General features: G+C 53.3%; 1 protein-coding gene across 2 annotated transcripts in view; it reads left to right on the top strand.

The window, feature by feature from the left end:
- VPS13D (vacuolar protein sorting 13 homolog D) overlaps positions 1–25,605 on the top strand; it is a 2,979,414-nt gene that overhangs the window by 2,219,754 nt on the left and 734,055 nt on the right. For both annotated transcript variants that reach the window (XM_078642819.1, XM_078642818.1), the window contains one exon: positions 4,469–4,577. In XM_078642819.1, the coding sequence (XP_078498945.1) occupies positions 4,469–4,577 (109 nt within the window). The remainder of the gene's footprint in view (positions 1–4,468; positions 4,578–25,605) is intronic.

Below are 25,605 nucleotides of genomic sequence, written 5' to 3'. Positions count from 1 at the left end.
GAGGTGACCATAGGATTGCAGACCCCACTCTCCTACACAGTCCACGCTCATGGACATGCCCTTTGATGGCTGTCGCCTTTTTAGCGACAAAGCAGATAGTGAGCTAGAGCGTTTCAATGACTCCAGGGCTACGGCCAAGTCCTTGGGCCTGTCGGGCCAGCGTCAGCAAACTTCTGCTTTTCGCCCCTTTCGTGGCCACGGGAGGGGTGCCCCACACGTCCAGCCAGCCACAGGCCACAGAACCAACCTCAATGCGGTCGCGGTCGCGGACGCGGTAACCGCCGTGGTGGTGCCGGGGGACAACGGCCAGGTCAGTCCACAACCGCTCCCGCAGCATCTGCCTCAAAGCCTTCCTAGTCCGAGCTTTCAGCCCCGTACGATGCCAGTGGGGGGCAGGGTCCACCATCACCTCCACTGGCGTACCATCACTTCCGATAGGTGGGTGCTGCAAATCGTCCGAAAGGGCTACTCCCTCCCCTTCGAGGTGATCCCTCCAGCCTTGCCACCGCAGTACCACCGCATGTCGGGGGATCACTTGCAACTTCTGCAGGAGGGTTATGGCCCTCTTGGCCAAGGGGGCCATCGAGCGCGTTCCTGGGCCAGAAAAAGGACGTGGTTGCTACTCCCACTACTTTCTGGTACCCAAAAAGGGCAAAGGAGGCCTACGCCCTCTCTTGGACCTCCGGAGCGTCAACGGTTTCCTCTGGAAGGAGAAGTTCAAGACGCTGACTTTAGCTCAGGTCTTAGCTGCCCTAGACCGTGGAGGCTGGATGGTAGCGTTGGACTTGCAGGATGCATATTTCCATATCCCCGTCCTGCCGGCCCATCGGCGTTACCTGCGGTTCACGGTAGGCCACGAGGACTTTCAGTTTACCGTGCTCCCCTTTGGCCTTACCAGTGCCCCTCGGGTGTTCACGAAAGTGATGGCGGTGGTCGCAGCTCATCTGCGCAGATCAGGGGTTCCAGTCTTCCCCTATCTCAACGACTGGTTGTTGAAGGCGGGCTCGCCCCAGACAGTCGTCAGCCACCTCCAGACTATGGCCGACCTACTGCATCTGCTGGGGTTCTCCATCAATGTGCCGAAGTCACACCTGTGCCCCTCTCAGAAGCTCCTCTTCATCGGAGCGGTTCTGGACTCGGCGCAGTTTCGGGTTTATCCTCCCGAACAGCAGGTACAGGATATTCAGGCTCTGATTCCAATCTTTCAGCCTTTATCCCGAGTCTCGGTCAGGATGACGCTGCGGCTTCTGGGGATGATGGCCTCCTGCATCCTTCTGGTGCATCACGCCAGTTGGCGGATGCGGGCTCTGCAGTGGGACCTGAAGTTTCAGTGGTCCCAGCATCAGGGCACATCAGGGTAACCTGTCGGACGACGTTCGGATCTCGGAGGGCACTGCGAGACAGTTGCAGTGGTGGCTCACCGACCGCGATTGGGTCAGCGGCAGATCCCTCTCCCTACCCCAACCGGAGCACGTAGTAGTGACAGATGCGTCCCTCCTGGGATGGGGGGCGGCCACATGGGAGAGGCAGAGATCAGAGGCCTCTGGTCTCCGGCGGAGTCCCAGCTCCATATCAACCTTCTGGAGCTGCGGGTGATCCGAATTACACTGAAGGCATTCCTTCCCTCTGTCCGGGGAAGTGTAGTGCAGGTGTTCACGGACAATGCAAAAAACAGGGTGGGGTGGGGTCGTGAACCCTTTGCCAGGAGGCTCTGCGCCTCTGGCAGTGGCTGGAACACCAGGGTGTCACCCTGGTGGTTCAACACCTGGCAGGTTCCCTGAACGCCAGTGCGGACGAACTCAGCCGCCGGTGCATGATGGATCACGAATGGCGTCTGAACTCGGACGTGGCGCAAGGTCTCTTTCAGCAGTGGTGAGAGCCTTGGTTAGATCTATTTGCCATCAAAGAGAACGCGCAATGTCATCAGTTCTGCGGGTTGGAATTTCCAAAGCGGCACTCGCTCGGAGACGCCTTTCGTCGCGAGTGGAGCTGCGGTCTGTAGTACGCCTTTCCGCCTATACCACTTCTGCCAAGAGTGCTGAAGAAGATCAGGCGCGACCGGGCCCAGGTCATCCTTGTGGCTCCGGACTGGGCACGAAGATACTGGTATCCCGAGCTACTCAGCATGTCAGTAGATCCCCCGATTCGTCTGCCTCTTAGGGAGGACCTTCTGTCGCAGCAGCAGGGGATGGTCCTCCACTCGAACCTGTCCAGTCTCCACCTACATGCCTGGAGATTGAGCGGCGCCAGTTGAGGCCATTTGACTTGCCTCCTGAAATCTGCGATGTAATTCTGGCAGCCAGGGTCCCTCCACAAAATCGGTATATGCCTGCAGGTGAAACAAATTTGTGGCATGGTGCACAGCAAAGGCTGTGGATCCACTCTCTGCCCCCCTTTCTGAGGTTCTCCTCTTCCTTCTTTCTGTTGCCCAGCAGGGCTCTGCTCTGGGCACTATTAAGGGCTACCTCTCTGCCATTTCCACCTTCTTAAGGCTACCTGATCAGCCCTCTTTGTTCAAGTCCCCCCTTTGTAAATAGGTTCTTGAAGGGCATCACTCATATGTTTCCCCCTGTTCCTTTCGTGATGCCGCAGTGGTACTTGAACCTTGTTCTGACTTATCTGATGTGTGCTCCTTTTGAACCACTTCATAACTGTCCTCTTGGTCTTCTCACTCTTAAGACTGCATTCCTAGTTGCCATCACGTCTGCCAGGAGAGTGATGGCAACCAGGCCCTTTCTTCTAAGCCTCCTTTCCTTTCAGTCCATCCGGACAAAGTTGTGTTGCGAACGCGACCCTCTTTCCTGCCCAAGGTAGTCACAGCCTTCCACATCGGGCAGTCCATCACCTTGCCCACCTTTTTTCCGCCTCCGCATCCCTCAAAAGAGGAAGAGAGGCTCCACCGTCTGGACCCAAAACGTGCGCTCTCATACTATCTGGATCGCACACGCCAGTTCCGGGTGGATGACCAACTCTTTGTTGGTTATGTGGGCGCTAAGAAGGGACGGGCGGTGCACAAACGAACTCTCTCTCGGTGGGTTGTCTTGTGCATCAAGATTTGCTACTCTTCGGCGAAGAAGGAGCCTCCTGTTGGGCTGAGGGCCCATTCCACTCGGCCACGGCGGCTTCTACTGCCCTTGGTCGGGGAGTCCCCTTGCAGGACATCTGTCAGGCAGCTACATGGGCCTCGCTGCACACGTTCACAAGACACTACTGACTGGACAGCCAAGTCTGGAGAGATGGCTTCTTTGGCTGTTCCGTTCTCCAGGACTTTCTGGTGTGATCATGGTTCGCAGACCCACCACCGGGGTTGGTATTGCTGGGGTATCTATTCGAAGGTAAGGAATCTAATACTAACCTGTTTCTTTCAGATGAACAAGTTACTTACCTTCGGTAACATTATATCTGTAAGAAACATTCGTTAGATTCCTTACCGCCCCACCCATCCTCCCCGTTCTGCGAAGTGATATCTAGGGTTAAGGTCATCCCTTTCAGGGCCCTAGTTTCATGGCACCAGTGTCGGTTTTTATCATGGCTCTGCGTTTCTGGCGCGGAAAAGTTGTGTATAAGAACTGATGTCAGCGCGCAAGGGCGGCGTCTAAGTACTCCGACGACGTCATCCAGGCCCCGACGACGTAGGCGGAGCTGCAGACGACGCCTACCGACGCGCAAGTCTACTGCTACGCAAAATTTTCCGGATCCAGTCTGACACCTGGGGGTTATTGTAAGTTAAGGAATCTAACTAATGTTTCCTACAGATATATCGTTACTGAAGGTAAGTAACTTGTTCTACAGGCACAAGTGGAACCTGATTGGTTACTGCTATGGACTGCTGTTGTACTGTGATTGGTTATGCTTGTTACTTGATTCCCAGAGACTCTTGGATCTATTAGATTTTTTGCTTTAAAGTGAAAGTTTAAAGAAATTGTGTTTTAACAAATGCTGCTTTTGAATAAAAGCGAAGAGAGATAAGCATAATCCTCGCCTCCAGTTCTGACTTAGAATTAGCCTTCTCTTAAGAACTCTTTTGTTGGCAGTATAAATTCTGGTTATGATTAAAAGATTTGTATTCCTTCATATGACAATTTTGAGACAGATATTGTTAAATTAAAATATGTTTTGAGGTTATTTATGAACTATCTGTCCAGAAATTGCTTGTGAAGATCAGTCTTTTTAAATAATGAATTACCCCAAGACGTCTAATTCATTGTGCTATTAGTCTACGCAACAGTGGGTACTGCATACTGGACATCATGCTTAAGCAGTGGAAGTGCTGGGGCTATCATGTTCACGTGGGACACGTGTTTGTGTGTGTTAGAGATGTTAAAAGCATCCAGTGATTTAAAAAATTTACTGGTCATCGTAATGCTATGTTTTTCATTCATTGAAGTTCTGCATCTTTCCTGTGAATTATTATATGGTTAATTGAAATGTATTTTCTGTTTGCATGGAAATTGCTGTGATATTTTAGTTTTGAGGAGGAAACTGGCAGACCTCTTGCTCCATATAAAGATGGATCAAACGCAGAACTTGTCCTCGATGTCGAACCAAAGACACAAAGAGTCATACTTAGAAAAAAGGTATGTACCTGCTGCCATGGCAGTTTTTCATGTCTATGTTGTATAATTACTATGTGTTGAAAACAATTGTTTTTTACTTTCTGTACACTACCTTTTAAATTGGATTGCTTATACCTTCTTGTTTTAGATCTTTTGTAATTATGGGAATTTATTACTTTCTTGGGAATTCTAATTGGGTACCTCAGTGCCAATTTTCTGAGTCTTGTATGAAAATGTTTCAGACTCTAGACACCACATAGTTTTACATTTCTAGTTTTCCGCCGTATTACAAGTTCCACTGTATCCTATGGAAATTGTAATATGCCGGATGGGATATCTGGCACGTTTGTGACTGAGTATTCTTCTGCCAGGATCATAATCAAACCCTTTATCAAGGAAAGGTGAACGGAAACCTTGTTTATTGGTCAAAGGTAGGTATGAAATAAAGCCTCTGCATTTAAAAATGTGGTTGTTCCTTTATGGACCTATAATCATTGGTATCCCAGTGTATACTGCTGTCTCATGGCCTTCTTTAGGGCCTGCTCTTGTTCTTGTTACGACTAAAGATCAGTTGTCATTAAATCAATAACATTTGTATTTTGTCTTTACTGTGGGTCTATCATTAAGTCAACTCTTCAGAGAATAGAGAATTAGAGCACAAAATGACTGCAATTATAAATAAATGTACAATGCAGCATGATTTTTGATAAATTATAGTTAAAGTAAAACAAAATGAGATGTCATAATTTAGGAATAGTATATGATCTGATAGAGACGTCTAGCCGCAGATTCCTTAACTTAGAATATCCCCAGGCGTCAAACTGTATCCGGAAAACTTTGCGCAGCAGCACCTCTGCTAGCCAGGGCCGGCGCCGCATGGCTGCCCCCTGACGTCGTCCACGGACATGACGTCAGCAGAGCCATATATGCCCCTCCCGGTGCGCTGACCTCAGTTTTCTCCTTTTCCGCGTCCCAACGCGGATCCTGGAAAACCAACGGTTCCTTGACCTGTGTTTTGGGTCTTCTCGATCCCTTCGGCGTCCCGGAACAGTGTGCGATGCCTTCGGGCTTTAAGGAGTGTGAGACCTGTGCACATCAGGTACCCGCACGCCATCTGTATGTGGTGCCTCGGGGTGCACCACGACTCCAAGGAGTGCGACGACTGTTAGCGGATGAAAGCAAAGTCCTTATGGCAGCGTCGCATGAAATTGCTGGCCGCACGGCTGTCCGATCCAGCACCTTCGCGTCGCCGCTCTCCCTCTCGGGATCGAGCCCACTCCTGAGGTCATTCCCGCAGTCGTCCTTCAGATGGTAAACACAGACAAAAGTCCAGGAGGTCTTCTCCCCTACCCGTTGTAGGAAGGTAGATCCCTGACTATGGTTGCCCCCAACTTTTTGCCTGGTGTTTTGCTGGTTTTCTGACTTAGTTGACCTGGGGCCCTGCTATTCAGGACCCCAGGCCTACTGCTCTCTCTGTAAAATGGATTCCATGTACCTTAGGTACATATCTAATTGGATACTGAGTCACCTTGTCAGTCCCTGTACAGTGTACCTTAGGTACCCAGGGCATAGGTGTACCCAGGGCTACCAGGGGCTGCAGCATGTATTATGCCACCCCTGGCTAGCCATCCAAAATCTGACACCACTGGCTGCTTGACAGCTGGGGCAAGGTGGTGTAATCACCCTTTGCTTTAGATATAGTATACCTATATCTAACCCTAAAAATGGACACACAGATCTCCTATCAGTCACTCCTATGGCAGGCCTTGACAATCCTGAAGGCAGAGTGCTTGGAATCGTGTGAGATAGTGCTCTGGCATGAGCTGAGCCTGTCTGCGGCTTTCGGGATCAATCCCTTAGCCGTTTCCATGATATCGCATACCATATACTCTTAAGTGCATTATAATCCTCGCGGTTATATGCCAACTCTGGTATCGCTTTATCAAAACATGTCGAGTAAGGTGTCATACGAATTGGAATACTAACCCCTCGCCAATTCTGGCGACGGGGTTAGCATTCCACCCTTCTAGAGGGACACAACATGTATGTAACCTGTAACCCCGGTTAAAGTCAGACATAGCCTCAGCTCCACAAGATGGATGCTGCCACCGAGACACAAGTCTGCCCTCCTGCTGCTGGGAGTCCTCCCAGCACAGGAGGCAAGGACAAAGGGTTTCCTGCCAGGGGCGGTGCCAGCACCGTCCCAGACAGGGTTTTGTGTATTCTAGGTAGGCAGGGCTTTAGAGGAAGGTGACTGCAAGTGGCACCCCGGTGCTCACTGTGCATAGGCCGGCTGAAAACAGTTCCAGGGGCACTCCAGCCCCTGGCCTGGGGAAAGCCCGCCAAAGGAGAGGGGTTTAACCACCCCCCTCCTAGTCCCACCCATAGGGCAGGACTTAGTCGCGTGCCAGCCCCTTTTTGCAGGATAAAGGTAGGAACTGGCCCCCTTCCAAATCAGATCATCTTTGAATCCTGAAACTACTTTCCACGAAAGGAACTCAAGACTTCTTCCCAAGATTCTCCCTTGTGACTAAGGAGTAGTCACCCTGCAGCAGCAGGCACCAACCAAGCATCGCGGTTTGTTGCCAGTCTCTCCTTCGGATCAAGACTGCTCCAGCACGACGAGAACCGGCTTCCCTGGCACCTCTGACCTCAACCTACATCATCAGCCCAGCTGTGATCCGTGGGTGTGACGAGACCTCGAGGGACCGGCCATCTTCAGAACTGCACGACGCTTGTCCAGCACGACTCCCGAGTGACCCTCGACTGAGTGCTTTGGGGTAAGAGAAGCCCCGACCCTGAGCAGCTCCAGCACCGAAGTACAGCCCCCCTGCATCCACGAGATCTGCGTGGGGCCCTTCTGCTCTTTGCTGCCAACCGCGTTGTCCAGGTTGCTTGCCCGTTGGCTAGTGGCCCCTTCACGACGCTCCACGACGACAACTACTGCTGGTCTGGTTGCTCCAGACTGGCCCTTGCTTCCCTCCATCAGAGAAGCACCCTGGACCCTCCTGGTCCACTCAAGACGCCATTTTAGGTCCACCGCGTGGGCCTTGCATTTGCCAAGACTTGTTGCCCCAATCCTGGGTCCAGCGACGTCGACAGCAAGAACCTTCGTGGGACAGCTCGCACCTCCATCCTGGTCGCCGACAACGCCTCCTGGTCCGAGAGACTGCAGAGCCCAGCAGCGCCCACTCACCTGACTGCGGTGACTTCGCCCGGTGCCATCCTGGTGCCCACTTAATCACTGGCTAGTGATTCAGAACTTGGTCCCCTCTGCTTTCAGGTCTTCTTCTTCCCTGATCCAGGCTTGGATCTCTTCGAACTTTTCTTCATTGGCCGCCTGCCAGCAACTTCTTCTTCAGGCTCCTGGTCCGTCAACGAGGGTTTCCGACGCAACTTGAACCCTATGCAGCCGCAGCCCCTGGGCTAGGTAAACTGAGTACTCCGGTGCTCCAGCATAGTCCAACACTCTAAGTGTTCGGATCCACTCCCGTTTTCGTCCCAGCTAGTCGGGTTCGCCCGAGAACAGTGACTTTGTAAATTCTAGCTTCCATAGACTTTGTCCCGCATCCCGCGTGAGAGTGCACACTCTGCACCCGAGTTCCCTAGGCCTCCTGCTGGTAATCTAAAGGTTCAGTAGTCCAGTCCTAGCGATCCAAAGCCTCTGAGAATAGTTACATACCTGCTAGTAATTCGCATTCCACTTTCATAGTATATGGTTTTTCGTGTCCCTCGGGCATTTGTGTAAATTGTGCAACTTGAAGTATTTTTATAAGAGTTTTGTTGTGTGCTTAGCTCCCTGTCTCATAAAGAGCCAGGGTAGTCTTGTTATAAATAAATATCTGTTTATTTTCATAACAACTTGTGTGGTGTCCTTTCACTTGGTGTTCAAGGGGTAATGTGATGGTAAAACAGCTGGCTTAACACGCCCTCTAGAGTCTTAGCCTTAGACTGCTCGTATCCATGCTACTAGGATAGCTGGTCTATAAGGTTGACTTACAACCAATCGTCAATAAGGGTTGTTTGGACTGATACATAGTGATCACTAGAATAGTGAACACTGCATATCAGGCCAACTTCTCACACCCGTGACCCTGGCACCTGTTCTTCTTGATCCCTGCTGGGAACGGGCCTCCGTCGGTTATCTCTCCGTACCCCCCCTTTCCGGGTGCCTCAGCTACACAAGCCCAATGGAGGCTTATTCTGAAGCCCTCCGCTCTTACTTTGGGTCACCCCCTCTCCCTGATGCGCCTTCGGGTCCCATAGAGGTGGAAGGCACTCATGTCGGGGTTTGCCGGGGGATTCGTCCTCGGCACCAGCAGTGAGCATCGACTCCGGTTCCGGACTTATTCGACGCCGACGGGACACGGCCCAGTGGATCCTCCCAGTCGTCCATCTAGCCCACCCCGTCAGTCTTTGCATAGCTCTGAGCGGCTCCCTTCATCGACGTCGGAGGCGGCGCGGGCTCAATGGCCTGTTCCCCACATGTTGCAGTGGTGTCGACTTCGGCGGCGCCCAGCCTGAGTCCCCCTTAGAGGTCGTCGACGTCCAGACGACTCCGTCTCGACGTCGGTGCCGTCATCCACGACTCCTCTATTTCAGGAGGTTGATATCCCATCCGACTCCTCAGATGTTGATGCGACTCCCATGCTGTGTTGGTCCACGCCGGTGCCGGCATCTACGCCTCCTCGTATGCCACACGCTGACACTCCTCTGGACTCCCCTGATCTGCGGTCTTTTCGGTCCATGGTGCAGGTACCTTGTGTGGCATGGACTCCGGAGCAGCCCCCGGCTCCTCCACTTTTCCTGTCTAGTGGACGGGTTAGTCTCCAACCCTCCACTACATTTGGGTTATTGTCACCTCCCCGGATGGCAACTGAGGCCAGTGCTGCCTACGCATGGGCTGTTCATAGGGCGGCCGCTAATCTTTGTTTTCAGCCCCAGGTGGTTTCTCTGCCTTCTGATCCTTTGTTGGATCTTCTCCATATGGAGCAGGTTGAAGTGGAGCCTTTGCTGCCCCTTGGGGCATCATTATTTGACATGCTTGGCACATGGGCAAGGCCTTCCTCGGATGACCCTGTTGATCGGGCTATAGTTCGTCGACATCGACCTGCACCAAATGATCCGCTCTGGTAGTCCCTTCACCCTAGGGTTCAGGGGCTAGTTGTTCAGGCGGCCTTCGACTTCCAGGCTTCCTCCGCCCTGCCTCTATTGCCTCCCACCAGGGAGTCTAGGTTGTTAGACACCTGTGGTCGCTTTTTGCCTCTGCCAGTGCTGGCATCCGCGCCTTAAATACGGCTTGCGTGTTCGCATGCACCTCCTCTACCCTTTGGGACTTGGTCGAGGCTCTTCTACCTTCAATTCTAGAAGGCCCGCGGGTAGAGTTAATCCGCCTTCTGCATGATGGCAGGGGAATGGCGCAATTTTCCCTACAATCTTCTCTTGACGCCACTGACTCGGTGGGAAGAGTTCTTGCTCGGTCTGTGGCTTTATGCCACCATGCTTGGCTGTGCGAAAGGGATCTGCCTTTTAATGGCGTGGACTTTTTGATAGCCACGCAGATTCTGCTGTCTCCCGCCTCATGTCAGGGCTACCTTGTGTAGGAGAGTAGGGTCTGCAATCCTATGGTCACCCCAGATTTTTGCTTTTTGCTTCACTGGTTTACGACTTTCCCTGGCTGTGGGCCTGCTAATCAGACCCACAGCCTAGCTGTTCTCTCTCTAAATTGACATCCATGTACTTTAGGTGCATTTACCAATTGGTATTGGGACACCTTATTAGCCCCTGTACAGTGTACCTTAGGTGCCCAGGGCATAGGTAAACCCAAGGCCTACCAGGGGCGAAGCATGTATCTGAAAGAGACACGTTAGTATTAGATTCCTTACCTTAGAATATCCCCAGGCGTCAGACTGGATCCGGAAATTTTTGCGTAGCAGTACCCTTGCGCGTCGGTAGGCGTCATCTGCGGCTCCCCGTCCGTCGTCGGCGCCGTGATGACGTCGTCGGAGTACTTAGACGCCGCCTCCGCGTGCTGACGTCAGTTCTTCTTTTTTCCGCGCCAGCAAGCGCAGATCTGGAAAAAGCAGTAACCCTAGTCACTTTTTGACTAACTTTTTTGATCCTTTTTGATTGCTATTTCGAGTCTCTCGACTCCGGAACGGTGCCTTTAGGGATGCCCGGCTTCAAACCTTGTGACGATTGCGACCGGCTGATGTCGGTCACGGATCCTCACCGCGTCTGTTTGTCGTGTTTGGGCGTCGACCACGACGACAAGGCCTGCTCCGACTGCCGGGCCCTCTCTTTGAAAGCCAGGCGGGAGCGGTCCCGTAGGCGCCTCGAACTCCGGCAGTCGGCCCCGCGCCGTGAGAGGTCCCGATCCCATGGGAGGTCGAGGGACAGGTCGCGGGCTCGGAGCCATCACAGCTCCGAGAGTAGGCCGCACTCCTCCGGGTCGAAGTCGTCGTCAGGTAAGAGGCACAAGAAGTACAAGCGGCGTCATCGCTCCTCGGACTCCCCCCGACGCTCGCCCGATGCGGCTGGGAGTTCGGGTGACACCGCCCACGCGGCTCCGTCGGAGTCGCGGGCGCCGCGTGCAGCTCCACACCCTCCGGTCCCTGGGCTGAACGCGTCGCCGGAGGAGATCGAGCGCTTCCTCATGGCCATGAGGAAGCTCTCTCCTCCGACGGGCTCCGCGGCGCCTTCGGGCCCAGCGGACCCGTCTGGGGGCCCTAGCGGGTCGGCGGCTCCGGCCCCGACGCCATCGGGTGCTTTGGCCCCGACGCCGCCGACGCCTTCGGGCCCGGCGCCGCAGGTCCCCGTTATCCCGACGCCGCCGGTGCCTTCGGGCCCGGCGCCGAGGGGTCCAGTTGTTCCGACGCCGCCGACGCCTTCAGGCCCGGCGCCGCAGGATGCCACTGGTCCTCCTTCGGGATCTGGTTCGTCGCCGGTGGATCTGACGACCTCCCCGGCGTCGGACCCTCAGGTGTCGCCTCCGGCGCCGGCCTCAGGCGGCGCCGTCCCCGGTTCCACCTTCGTTCCTGTTCCGGCGCCGCTCCAGACGCCGGTTGGAGAGTTCCCTCTCTACGAACAGGCCCCATTAGATGAGAACCCTGAATTTCAGGAGATGGGTGATGAAGAGGACTTGGGAGGGGTCTGAGGACCCTCTGACCAGGGAGTGTCAGTCTCATGAGGACTGGGCAGGAGACCTTGGAGAGGCCAGTGGCCTGGACACCTCTCCAGACACTGGTTTTGTCTCCCCTCCTTCCGTGGCATCAGAGGAGGGGGCAACTTATAGTGTGGTGCTGATGAGGGCTGCCAAGGCCTTGGGCCTTGAGCTCCCCGTCGCGGCCGTGAGGACTAACCTCCTCACTGAGGTCCTTAAACCGCAGTCAAGCTCGGCCGAGCCTCTGCTGCCCTTTAATGAGGCCTTGACCGACGTTATTCTGGGCACTTGGTCCAAGCCCGCTACGGGTTCGCCCGTAGATAGGAACGTGGCCAGACGCCACCGCCCAGCCCCGGGCGACCCATGTTTCCTGTCCTCCCACCCTACCCCCGAGAGCCTGGACATCCAGGCCTCCAATTCCCAGACCGCATTCCCGTCCGCCCCCCCGGACCGGGAATCCAAGAGGTATGACCAGTATGGGAAGAAGATCTTCTCATCCCTTAGCCTCGGCCTGCGGTCTTCTAACACCGCCTGCCTCTTGGGACGTTACACCCACTCTGTGTGGGATAAGGTCGTGGAAGTGCTGCCAGAGTGTCCGTTGGAGGTACGGGCCAAACTCGGCCAAGCCCTTGTGGAGGGCCGGGATGCAGCTAAGTATTCCATCCGGTGTGGGCTGGATACCACTGACTCGCTGGGTAGAGCGATGGCAACGACGGTGGCGGTCAGACGCCACGCCTGGCTGAGGTCCGCCAACTTCTCGGCAGATGTCCAGAACACGCTTATGGACATGCCGTTCGATGGCCGTCGCCTCTTTGGCGACAAGGCAGACCATGCGCTTGAGCCTTTTAAGGACTCCAGGGCTACGGCCAAGTCCTTAGGCCTCTCGGGCCAGCGCCAGCAATCGGCTGCCTATCACTCCTTTCGTGGCCACGGAAGGGGTGCGCCCACACGTGCCGCCAGCCACGCACCGCAGGGCAATACCCAACGCGCTGGCGGCCGTGGGAACCGCCGTCCAGGTGGTCGGGGGCAGCGGCGAGGTCAGTCCACACCTTCCCCCGCAGCATCCGCCTCTAAACCCTCCTAGTCCGTGCTTTCAGGCCCATGTGACGCCAGTGGGAGGCAGGGTTCGCCATCACCACCTCCACTGGCGCACTGTCACGTCAGACAGGTGGGTGCTGCAAATCGTCCGAAGGGGCTACTCCCTCCCATTCGAGGCGACTCCTCCAGCCATGCTACCGCAGAACCACCGTGAATCTGGGGATCACTTGCGACTTCTGCAGGAGGAAGTTATGGCCCTCTTGGCCAAGGGGGCCATCGAGCGCGTTCCTGGGCCAGAAGTAGGGTGTGGTTGCTACTCCCACTACTTTCTGGTACCCAAGAAGGGCAAAGGGGGCCTACGCCCTATCTTGGACCTACGGAACGTCAACGGCTTCCTCCGGAAGGAGAAGTTCAAGATGCTGACACTGGCTCAGGTCCTGGCTGCCCTGGACCCAGGAGACTGGATGGTAGCGTTGGACTTGCAGGACGCTTACTTTCATATCCCCGTCCTGCCTGCCCACCGGCGCTACCTGCGGTTCATGGTGGGCCACGAGCACTTTCAGTTTACCGTGCTCCCCTTCGGCCTTACCAGCGCCCCACGGGTGTTCACGAAGGTGATGGCGGTGGTCGCAGCTCATCTGCGCAGGTTAGGGGTTTCAGTCTTCCCCTACCTCGACGACTGGTTGTTGAAGGCGGGCTCGCCCCAGACAGTCGTCAGCCACCTCCAGACAACGGCAGACCTCCTGCACCTGCTGGGGTTCTCCATCAATGTGCCGAAGTCACACCTGTGTATGTATATGTATGTATGTATATGTATGTATAGGCATTTATATAGCGCACTACTTACCCGTAGGGTCCCAAGGCGCTTCGACCGCTGCGAAACCCTTCCTGGCTTCCCTGAGAGATGGTCCCTTAATGGGTATCTCCAGGGTGAGACCAGGCATCCCCGGCGGTCTGGTGGGGCCGTTTGTGAAGATGAGGCAAGCTAATGCCCAGAGATGCTGAGTGTGAACGCTGATCAGAGTGGGCACCGAGGCGAGAGAATTATCGAGTCCGCTGACCCTGGTCCAGAAACCTGCCGCGCCGGGAATCGAACCCTGGTCCCGGGCCGTCCTCTGCTCTCGGGTCTGCCGCCTCTAACCAGTGAGCCACACTACTTCACTCCCTCTCAGAAGCTCCTCTTCATCGGAGCGGTTCTGGACTCGGCCCGGTTTCGGGTTTATCCGCCCGAACAGCGGGTCCGGGATATTCAGGCTCTGATTCCCATCTTTCAGCCGTTATCCCGGGTTTCGGTCAGGTTGACGCTGCGGCTTCTGGGGCTGATGGCCTCTTGCATCCTACTGGTACATCACGCCAGGTGGCGGATGCGGGCTCTGCAGTGGGACCTGAAGTTTCAGTGGGCCCAGCATCAGGGCAACCTATCCGACCACGTCCTGATCTCGGAGGGCACTGCGAGACAGCTGCAGTGGTGGCTTACGGACCGCGATTGGGTCAGCGGCAGATCCCTCTCCCTTCCCCAACCGGAGCACGTGGTTGTGACGGACGCGTCCCTCCAGGGCTGGGGAGGCCACATGGGAGAGGCGGAGATCAGAGGCCTCTGGTCTCCGGCGGAGACCCAGCTCCACATCAACCTGTTGGAGCTCAGGGCGATTCGTCTGGCACTGAAGGCATTCCTCCCCTCTGTCCGGGGGAGTGTAGTGCAGGTGTTCACGGACAACACCACCGCCATGTGGTACTGCAACAAACAAGGTGGGGTGGGGTCGTGGATCCTTTGTCAAGAGGCTCTTCGCCTTTGGCAATGGCTGGAACGCCAGGGCGTGACCCTGGTGGCTCAACACCTGGCAGGTTCTCTGAACGCCAGGGCGGACGAGCTCAGCCGTCGGTGCATGATGGATCACGAATGGCGTCTGAACTCTGACGTGGCGCAAGGCCTCTTTCAGCGATGGGGAGAGCCTTGGTTAGATCTATTCGCCACCGAAGAGAACGCGCAATGTCATCAGTTCTGCGCGTTGGAATTTCCAAGGCGGCGCTCGCTCGGAGACGCTTTTCGTCGCGAGTGGAGTTGCGGTCTGTTGTACGCCTTTCCGCCTATACCACTTCTGCCCAGAGTGCTGAAGAAGATCAAGCGCGACCGGGCCCAAGTCATCCTTGTGGCTCCGGACTGGGCTCGAAGGTACTGGTATCCAGAGCTACTCAGTCTGTCAGTCGATCCCCCGGTTCGTCTGCCTCTTCAGGAGGACCTTCTGTCGCAGCAGCAGGGGACGGTCCTCCACCCGAACCTGTCCAGTCTCCACCTCCATGCTTGGAGATTGAGCGGCGACAGTTGAGGCCATTTGACTTGCCTCCTGAAGTCTGTAACATCATTCTGGCAGCCAGGCGTCCCTCCACAAAGTCGGTATACGCCTGCAGGTGGAACAGATTTGTGGCATGGTGCACAGCAAAGGCTGTGGATCCTCTTTCTGCCCCTCTTTCTGAGGTTCTTCTCTTCCTTCTTTCTCTTGCCCAGCAGGGCTCTGCTCTGGGCACTATCAAGGGCTACCTTTCTGCCCTTTCAGCCTTTCTCAGGCTACCTGATCAGCCTTCTTTGTTCAAGTCCCCTATTGTAAACAGATTTCTTAAGGGCATCACTCACACGTTTCCTCCTGTTCCGTTTGTGATGCCGCAGTGGGACTTGAACCTGGTTCTTACATTTCTGATGTGCGCTCCCTTTGAGCCACTTCACAACTGTCCTCTTCGCCTTCTGACTTTGAAGACTGCTTTCCTGGTTGCCATCACCTCTGCCAGGAGAGTGAGTGAGCTCCAGGCCCTTTCTTGTACTCCACCTTTCCTTTCTGTCCATCCGGACAAAGTGGTGTTGCGTACTAAGCCATCTTTCCTGCCCAAGGTTGTCACGGCCTTTCACATCGGGCAGTCTATCACCTTGCCAACCTTCTTCCCGCCACCGCATCCCTCTAAAGAGGAAGAGCGGCTCCACCGTCTGGACCCAAAACGTGCGCTCTCATTCTACTTGGATCGCACACGCCAGTTCTGGGTGGATGACCAACTCTTTGTTGGTTACGTGGGCGCTAAGAAGGGGAAAGCGGTGCACAAGAGGACCATCTCCCGGTGGATCATCCTGTGTATCCAGGCATGCTACTCCTTGGCTAGGAAGGAGCCCCCGGTTGGACTGCGGGCTCATTCTACCCGAGCGACGGCGACTACCACTGCCCTGGGCAGGGGTGTGCCCTTACAAGACATCTGTCAGGCAGCTACGTGGGCATCGCTGCACACGTTTGCAAGACACTACTGCCTGGACAGTCAAGTCCGGAGGGATGGCTTCTTTGGCCGTTCCGTCCTCCAGGACTTTCTGGTGTGATTATTGGTTCGCAGACCCACCACCGGGGTTGGTATTGCTGGGGTATCTATTCTAAGGTAAGGAATCTAATACTAACGTGTCTCTTTCAGATGCACAAGTTACTACTTGCGTAACGATATATCTGTAAGAGACATTAGTTAGTATTAGATTCCTTACCGACCCACCCATCCTCCCCGTTCTGCGAACCAATATCTAGGGTTAGGGTTGTCCCCTTCAGGGCCCTAGTTTCAATGGCACCAGTGTTGGTTTTTAACATGGCTCTGCGTTTCTGGCGCGGAAAAGCTGTGTCTAAGAACTGACGTCAGCACGCGGAGGCGGCGTCTAAGTACTCCGACGACGTCATCACGGCGCCCACGACGACGGACGCGGAGCCACAGACGACGGACGCGGAGCCACAGACGACGCCTACCGACGCGCAAGGGTACTGCTACGCAAACATTTCCAGATCCAGTCTGACGCCTGGGGATATTCTAAGGTAAGGAATCTAATACTAACTAATGTCTCTTACAGATATATCGTTACACATGTAGTAACTTGTGCATTATGCCACCCCTGGCTGGCCATCTAAACTGACACAACTGGCTGGTAAGACAGCTGGGGCAAGGTGGTGTAATCACCCTTTGCTGTAGATATAGTATACCTATATCTAACCCCAAAATGGACACATATATTCCTATCAGTCACTCCTATGGCAGGCCTTATCAATCCTGAAAGCAGAGTGCTTGGAATTATGTGAGATGGTGCTCTAGCAATGGCTGAGCCTGTCTGCAGCTTTCGGAACCAAGTCCTTATAGCTGTTCCATGATAACGCTATACCATATACTCTTAAGTGCATTATGATCCTCGCGGTTATTGCTAACTTTGGTATAGCATTATCAAAACATGTCGAATAAGGTGTCATACGAATTGGAATACTACCCCCTCGCCAGTTCTGGCGACGGGGGTAGCATTCCACCCTTTTAGAGGGACACGACATGTATGTAACTGTGAACCCCGGTTAAAGTTAACCCGAGCCTCAGCATCACAAAATGGATGCTGCCACCACAGACACAAGTCTGACCTCCTGCTGCTGGGAGTCCTTCCAGCGAGGGAGGCCTGGACAAAGGGTTTCCTGCCTTGGGAGGTGCTAGCACCACCCCAGACAGGATTTTGTGTATTGAGGTAGGGAATGAGACATACCTGGGGCACACAAGGTGTCGCTGTGCATACACCGGTTCAAATCAGTTGCTGGGGCACTCCAGCCCCAGCTCTGGCGCGAAACCGGACAAAGGATAGGGAGTGTAACCACCCCCCTTCCTGGTCGCACCCAGGGGAGGTACCTAGTCAGCAGTACAGCCCCCTGTAGCAGGATAAAGGTAGGAGCTGGTCCCATTCCAAATTAGATTATCCTGAACAACTTTACAAGAAGAAACTCTGGACTTCGACGTTCTGCTCCACAGAAGACTGAAGAATCTCCCTTGTGGGCAAGGAGTGTCCACCCTGCACAAGCAGGCACCATCAAGCGTCTAGCGGCTTCACTTTGTCGTCTTCCCTCGAGGATCCAGACTTCAGAGCCCGACGAGACCTGGATTCCCAGACCTCTCCGACCTCTACCTACATCTGCAGCACTGCTGAGATCCGTGGGTGCGACGAGACACGTGGGACCGGCCATCTTGAAAGAACCTGCACTTCGCTTCCAGCACGACTCCCGAGGTAAACTCGACCAAGTGCTTTGGGGACTGAGAAGCCCCAGCCCCGAAGACCAGCCCTCCAGCATCCACGAGATCTGCGTGGGGGCCTTCTGCTTGGTTGCTGCTTGACGCGTTTTCTGGTCACTTGCCGGCTAGCTAGTGGCTTCCTAGACGACGAACTTTGAAATCTTCACTGCTGGTCTGGTTGCTCCAGACTGGCCCTTGCTCCCTTCCAAAAGAGGAGCACCCCGGACCCTCCTGGTCCACTCCAGACGCCGTTTCCACTCCCCACGTGGGTTGCCTTTGCCAAGGCCTGTTGACGCCGATTCCGGATCCAACACCGCCGACAGCGAGAGCCTGCGTGGGACTGCTCGTGCCTCCATCCTGGTCGTCGAAGACACCTCCTGGTCCACGTGGCTGCAGAGACAAGCGTCCACTCTTCACCTGATCGCGACAACAGCATCTGGTTCCTTCCTGGTTCCACACCGGTCACTGGCTAGTGACTTTGAACACTGTCCCCTCTGCTTTCAGGTCCTCTTCTTCACCGATCCACCCTTGGATCGCACCGGACATCTTCCTCCTGGTCGCCTGCAGCATCTTTTCTTCCAGCTCCATAGACTGCAACGCGAGAACCCGACACACTTAGGCACCTATGCACCCGCAGCCCGTGGGTGAGGTAACGAGAGCATTTCGGTGCTCAAGGGTAGTTTAACTGTCCTAGTGTCCAGTTCCACAGTCGTTTTAGTCCTAACTAGTCAGGATTGTCCGTACTCACCTTTAACTTGAACTGTACTGTCCATAGATGTTGTTACGCATCTCGCGTGTGAGTTCACACTCTGCACACGCGTTCCGTGGGCCTCCTATTACTTACCTAGCGTTAAGGTAGCGTGGTCCCATCGATCCTACAGCCTCTGGACAGCTCCATTTCCTCTATCGACTTTCACATTCCACTTACTTAGTATGTGGTTTGTCGTGCCCCTAGGGCACCATTGTAATTTCGTGCAACTTATCGTATTTTTCCTAAGAGATTGTCATGTGCTTAGCCCTCTGATCTCATAAAGAGTTCAGAGGTGTTTGTTTGAACATTGTCCCCTCTCCTTTCAGGTCTTCATCTTCCTCGATCCACCCGTGGATAAAGAGTTCAGAGGGGCATTGTATTGTCGCCGGGGATTTTAACGTCCATATGGACGTGGACACGGATGCAGATGCAATTAAACTGCTGGAGGTCACAGCCCCGCTGGGGCTGGTTCCCTATCATATTGGACCGACCCATGAGAAGGGACATACCCTTGACTTGACCTTCTCTTCATCCCCTATAGAGATGCTGGCTCCTATCCAGGTGCTCTGGTCTGACCACAGGTTGGTGAAATTTTATTTCCCAGAAGTTAGGAAGCCTCTCGCTGCCCCCCGGCAGACTTCCGTAGGATTTAGGGCACTCCACCGGGTTACTCCGGAACTGCTGGCGCAGGCTTGTGCAGACCACCCCTGTGTGTTAACTGGGAACTTGGAGGAGGATGTGGAGCGATTGCAGGTTTGGCTCTCAGAGAGACTTAATGATCTTGCTCCCCTGAGACCCCTCCGCAAACCTGGAAAAGGCGCATCTGCCCCTTGGTTTACGGAAGCATTAGCTGCTTCACGGCGGCAATGCAAGGTGGCGGAAAGAGCATGGCGCGTGAATTACGACGCGGTGGCGAAACTCGCCTACAGGTCTATGGCAAAAGCTTATCATCGGAACATCCTCGCGGAGAAGAAGGCCTATTTCGCGAGAAAAATTGAAGCGGCCTCCAATTCCTGTAGGGAGCTTTTTGCCATCGTGCGGGAGTTTACAACATCTCGCGCTGCACCAACCCAGACCCCCCCCCCTGAGCCTTGGGTCAGGGCGATTGCGGACTTTTTCACCTCCAAGATCCAGCGGATCCAGGACTCCTTCCAGGGGCTGGAGCCTGAGATGCCAGGTCGGGTGGAGAATGCCATTGTTACCCGACCTAACGCAGGTGTGGTCCTGGCAGCCTTCCCTCCTATCTCGTTGACCGCTTCATTTGACCTGTTGGCCGGGCTTAAATCAGGCTCCCCTCGGGACGCCTGCCCCGCAAAATTTTTGGCTAGAATGGCAGCCGTCATTAATCCACTCGTGAACCCCCTGTTGAACTGTTCTCTGGCACAGGGTGTGGTTCCCCAGTCCTGGAAGCAGGCTATGATTATTCCCCGGCTGAAAAAGCCTGGCTTGGATGCGGAGGTGTTGGCGAATTATCGACCTATATCGCTTCTGCCGGCTTTTGCGAAGGTCACTGAAAAGCATGTCCATAAGGTGCTTGCCGATTACCTGGAGTCCCACGACCTACTGCACCCCACCCAGTCGGGTTTCCGCACCAATCTTAGCACCGAGACGGCTCTCCTGGAAGTCTCGGAGGCGATAAAGGAGGTGCTGGATTCGGGCGGGAGAGCGATGCTGGTGATGTTAGATCTGTCGGCGGCCTTCGACACCGTCCCTCATGAGGGTCTTCTTGCAAGACTCTCTGAGATTGGTCTCCAAGGGACGGTGCTCCAGTGGTTTCGATCTTTCCTGGCAGGCCGTCGACAAACGGTCTGGGCTTCGGCTTGCTCCGCCGAGATGTTGCCATTGGGTGTCGGAGTTCCTCAGGGCTCTGTCCTGAGCCCAACTTTATTTAACATCTTCATGACCCCTCTGGCAGCACTGGCGGAGTCTTTCGGGGCCCAGATCGTTTCTTACGCCGATGACACCCAGCTCCTCTTCACCTGCGAGAGGGGTGCGGACTTCGATGGAGGTAGGATCCAGGGTTGCCTTGAGGCTGTATTTCAATGGTTCCATCATAACAGCCTCAAGTGCAACTCGGATAAATCCGAGGTCCTCTTTTTCGGGTGCAGAACGGATCCGGACTGGAAAGTGTGGTGGCCTGAGAACATGTTTCCACCAGCATGTTCGTCCCTGGTAGCTAAAAACCTTGGGATCAAGATCGACAATGGCCTCACACTACGCTCACAGGTAATCGGCCTCACTGGGACCTGCTTCGGGTTACTCCGGATGCTACGCAAGTTCCTTCCCCTGCTATCGGAGGAACATAGGAAGATCACGGTGCAGGCGATTATAGGTTCGAGAATTGACTATTCCAACGTCCTTTATCTCGGCCTGCCAGAATACCTGCTCCAACGGTTACAGGTTGTCCAGAATTCGGCAGCACGTGCCATTTTTGGACTATCTCGCCGTGCTAGAGCCTCAGGCCTCTTGGAGGCCCTGCACTGGCTCCCTGTCCGGAAGCGGATAATTTTTAAGACTCTCACTCTGGCACACAAAGCCTTGCACGCCTCCGGAGCAAAATATCTTCAGAAAAGGTTGACCTTTTACCGTCCTGCCAGGTCGCTTAGGTCTGAAGCCCTGTCCCTTGCGGTGGTTCCTCGCGTGAAGAGAGCCCGTATCGGTGGCCGCTCTTTTAAACTATTAGCGCCTCAGCTTTGGAATAAACTGCCTGTGCCCCTGCGTAGCATTCCCAATCTGTTGGCCTTTAGGAAAGGACTCAAAACCTGGCTTTTTATCTCTTAGTTCTGGTCCCTAGTTAGGTTTTCCTTCCTCTCTGGTTTCTTCTTATGTTATCTCCCTGTTGTGTTAGTGTGCAATTCAAAGCGTCGGGACACTCTTCTGAGTAGCCGCACGCTATACAAAACTTTTTTATAACATTATAACATTATAACATTATAACATTGTTTGTTATTAATAAATATACTGTTTATTTTCATAACAACCTGTGTGGTGTCCTTTCATCTGGTATTCAAGATGTTATATTGTGGTAAAACAGCTGGCTTCACATGCCAAAAGAGTTTAGCCTAAGACTGCTTTGTCCATGCTACCATTAGGATAGCTGGTTTATAAGGTTGACTTACAACCAATCACCATAAGGGTTGTTTGGACTGATACAAGGTGATCACTAGAACTAGTGAGCATCATATATCAGGCCAACTTCTCACACCCGCCACCACCAACTCTGGGTCACTGAACACCCCAGGGATGATTTTCTCCAGCTTATCAACCTGATCCCTAAGAGGAGCCAGCGCCCTAGAAATAGCCAGAGAGAGGGCTTGGTCCACTGCTGGAGGGAGAAGTTCGGGGGCCATTCCTCCTCCACTTCCTGGTAGGAGGAGTAAAAATGGTCTTCTGGAGAAGACATGATAGCAGAGGGTGTGAGCACAGAACAAATGCCCTTAAAATCCTCAAGGCAGCTCCCTCGCCAAGGCTCCAACAGCTGGGCTTTCCCCGAAGCTGTTGTAAGAATAGACTGAGGCGCAATACCAATTACCACCACCAGGTGGTGCTGGTCACTAACGTGGCTGTGTGGGGAAATCACCACGTAGCAGTGTCAAAATTTGGCGAGGGTTGGTCGGAAATTTTGTTTATTTATTTATTTATTTGCTTCTATAGCGCTGGACTCGACCCCCAAAGGGGTATCTCCACGCTTTGCTCGCTGTAGATGTCAGACAGTGCCTTTAGGACATGCAGGTAGAAGGCTAAACCTCCCGAAAGAGGTGTGTTTTAAGTGCTTTCCTGAAGGAAAGAAGATTGGTGTTATGTCGCATGTCAATAGGGAGTTTGTTCCAGAGGGAAGGTCCTCCATAAGAGAGTGCTCGGCCACCCTGCCTAGCCTTCTTGATGAGGGGTATTTTTAAGAGAAATTGACTGCTGGAGCGCAGAAGGCGTTCCGGTGTATAGATTTGAAATTTCTGTGTCAAATAGTGAGGGCCTGATTCAAAGAGACTCTTGTGTATAATACAACAAATCTTAAATTTGATTCGCTGGCGTACTGGCAACCAGTGAAGCTCTTCCAAGAGGGGCCTAGATGGTGTTCTCGAGGGGACATTGAGAACCAGTCTGGCCGCGGTGTTTTGGGCCACCTGGAGTCGGTTGAGTACATGTTCGTTCGCAGAGATAAGAAGACCATTACAGTAATCCAACCAACTTATTACGAGTGCCTGGACTAAGGTCTTTCTGTAAACGCCTGATAGGAAGGGGAAAACCCTTCTTAGGAGCCCAATCGTACGGAAACAGGATCCAGTCACCAGGTTCACATGTTCTTTTAGAGCCAGGTTCTGGTCCAGTCGCCTTCCCAGATTCTTGACTGATTGTTTTGGGCAGGGGATAGGTCCTAACTCCAAAGGCCACGAATCTGGTGACCATAGGAGATTGACTTTCCCAAAGAGCATGACTTCTGTCTTGCTCACATTACACTGGAGGCAGTTGGAAGCCATCCAGTTAGAAACCGCTCTCATGCCCTCAGCAAAAAAGTTCTTAATTTCTGGGGTAGGAGTCTGGAAAGGAAACAAGAGCTGGGTATCGTCGGCATACGATACCGGGGTAAACCCATATGTTCTCACAATGTCAGCAAGGGGGGCCACATACACATTAAATAATGTGGGGCTTAGACATGAGCCTTGTGGAACCCCCTTGGTGAGCTCCCTAGAGATGGAACGATAGGAGCCCAAGCTGACGCTTTGTGAGCGGTCAGTGAGGAAACTCTCCAGCCAGGACAGAACTACACCTCCAATCCCCACTTTCTGCAAACGGCCGAGAAGGATCTCATGTGACACAGTGTCGAAGGCTGCGGACAGGTCTAACAGCACCAGAATCATAGAGCCTCCTCTATCCTGTGTCATCTTGATGTGATCTGCCACGGAGAGGAGCGCAGATTCGGTGCTATAGTTGGGTCTGAACCCAGATTGAGAATGGTCCAGTCCAGACCTCGATGAATTTGGACACATGAGTGTTCACATGCTTCTCGGCCAGTTTGCTTAGGAATGGTAGTAGGGAGATGGGGCGTAGGTTGGATACTTCTGTCCATGGCAGAGCCGGGTTTTTACGAATGGGATTTACTACCGCCTTTTTCCAGTCTTGAGGAATTTGTCCCTCTTTAAGAGATAAATCGATGATCGTCTGTATCATAGGGCACAGTAGGTTGCTTATTAAAGCCGTTGTTTTTGCTGGAATAAGATCTAGCGGGGAGCCAGTTTTGATGTTACTTATCAGGGACAGGATTTCTGTATGACTGATTTCAGGAAAACCAGTCAGCCTAGATAGGTTGTTGTCAAAAGGTATCAGAGTGTTTTTAGTACTAACCTCAGTGCTCTTAGCCATTGTGATCTTTTGATAGATGGCGTCTATTTTATTTTCGAAGAAGAGGGAGATTTCATTGCATAGGAATTGGGAGAACTCATCAGGACTCTCACAGGCCAAGGGTTTTACAAAGGTCTGTAAGATCCTGAACAGCTCTCTAGAGGAATTCCCTGCTTCTGCTAGCTGTGATGTTAGGCTGTTCTTTTTAGCTAGCCTGATGTTTTTATAATATGAAGCTAAAGCTTCTGCGTGATTTTTCTGGCTTTCTTCAGTATGGGTCTTTCTCCATGCCTTTTCCAATTTCCTGCAACCCTGCTTTTCTAATCTCAGCTGTTCCGTGTACCATACCTCCTGCTTTGATGTGGGATTTTATTTCATAAGTTTCAACGGAGCTAGGAGGTCAACAGCTTCTTTAAGGGTTGTATTAAATTTAAAAAGAGCTGACTCCGCATTATCTGTTACTGTAATAAGCGGTTCTTTCCATACTTTCTGGATCTCTTCTAGAGTAACCCTGTGCCATTGTCTGCGCCATATGGGGGGAGCGGATTGTTGTTTAACAGGTTTGGCTAATCCAGGGAGGGTAAATTCAACCAGGCAGTGATCTGTCCAATTAACTTGAGTCGGGGGACGGCTACATATAGTGGGGCCATTAGAAAAAATTAAATCTAGGGTATGGCCTCCTATATGAGTAGGTCCAGTATTTTGTAGATGAAATCCTAACAGGGAGATATCGGAGAGCAAGGACAGAGTTTCCGGGTGGTCGGGGATGTCTGCATGAAAGTTAAAATCGCCTAATAAGAGGAAGTTTTCTTTGGCTTTAAGATGTTGTGCTAATAGTTCTGTTAGGGATAAAGTAAATCCATTGCTTGGCCCAGGCGGACGGTAAATCAGAGCTCCTTTCCAATTTTCTTTGGAGCCTGACTGTATCTTGAAAATCATCACTTCCATCGATGGGCAACAACTCTGTTCAATTATGGAGACTTTCAGGTCTTCTTTATATATTATGGCTATCCTGCCTCTGGTTTTAATGGGCGGTCGAGCCATAGGATTTTATATCCTACCGGAATTCCTAATGTTATTGCTGGAGTGGCATGTGGTTTTAACCAAGTTTCTGTTAAGAAACAAATTTCGGGATTAACAGTGTTTATAAGATCCCATGTCTCAAGATAATGTTTAGGCAATGAACGTACATTAAGAAGAAAACTTTTCCTGCCTTTAAACATTGATGTTTCCTTAACCGCATGTCCAATGGAGATAGCGGTATAAGATGCTTGAAATCTACATTGTACGCATGAAAAGGGGCCTTCCGGGCATGTCCATTGATCACGGTCACAACCCCCTCCACCCTGTGGCCGTAGGTTGTGCAGCGCTTGGGAGGTGTACCTGAGTCTGAAGCCCTCCATAAGTTCCATCACAGATCAGGCAGAGTATCTAGCTCTATGCCCCTAGCCCCGTTCGGTCGCGGACGGGCGCAGACGGGCCACTCTTTGGCTGCTCTTCGGCGTGTCTTCGGCTCCGCGCGATCGCTGCGCGCTCCAGAAAGGGGCGAGGGCTAAATAGCCCTTCAAGTCCAACCACTAGAGCGCTAACCGCTCCCGTTGTTACAGGAAGTGCCTGGCTCTCACCTGACCCGCCCTCCGCTCAACGGTACTAACTACCGTGTCGGACCGGGCGGTCAGGAAAGAAAGTTGAGCCCAGGCTTCCCC

This window comes from Lissotriton helveticus, chromosome 5_1 (genome assembly GCF_964261635.1).
Source record: "Lissotriton helveticus chromosome 5_1, aLisHel1.1, whole genome shotgun sequence".
NCBI classification, from domain to species: domain Eukaryota; kingdom Metazoa; phylum Chordata; class Amphibia; order Caudata; family Salamandridae; genus Lissotriton; species Lissotriton helveticus.
The sequence above is the reverse complement of the archived record's forward strand: the minus strand, read 5'-3'. Positions and strand labels throughout refer to the sequence as shown.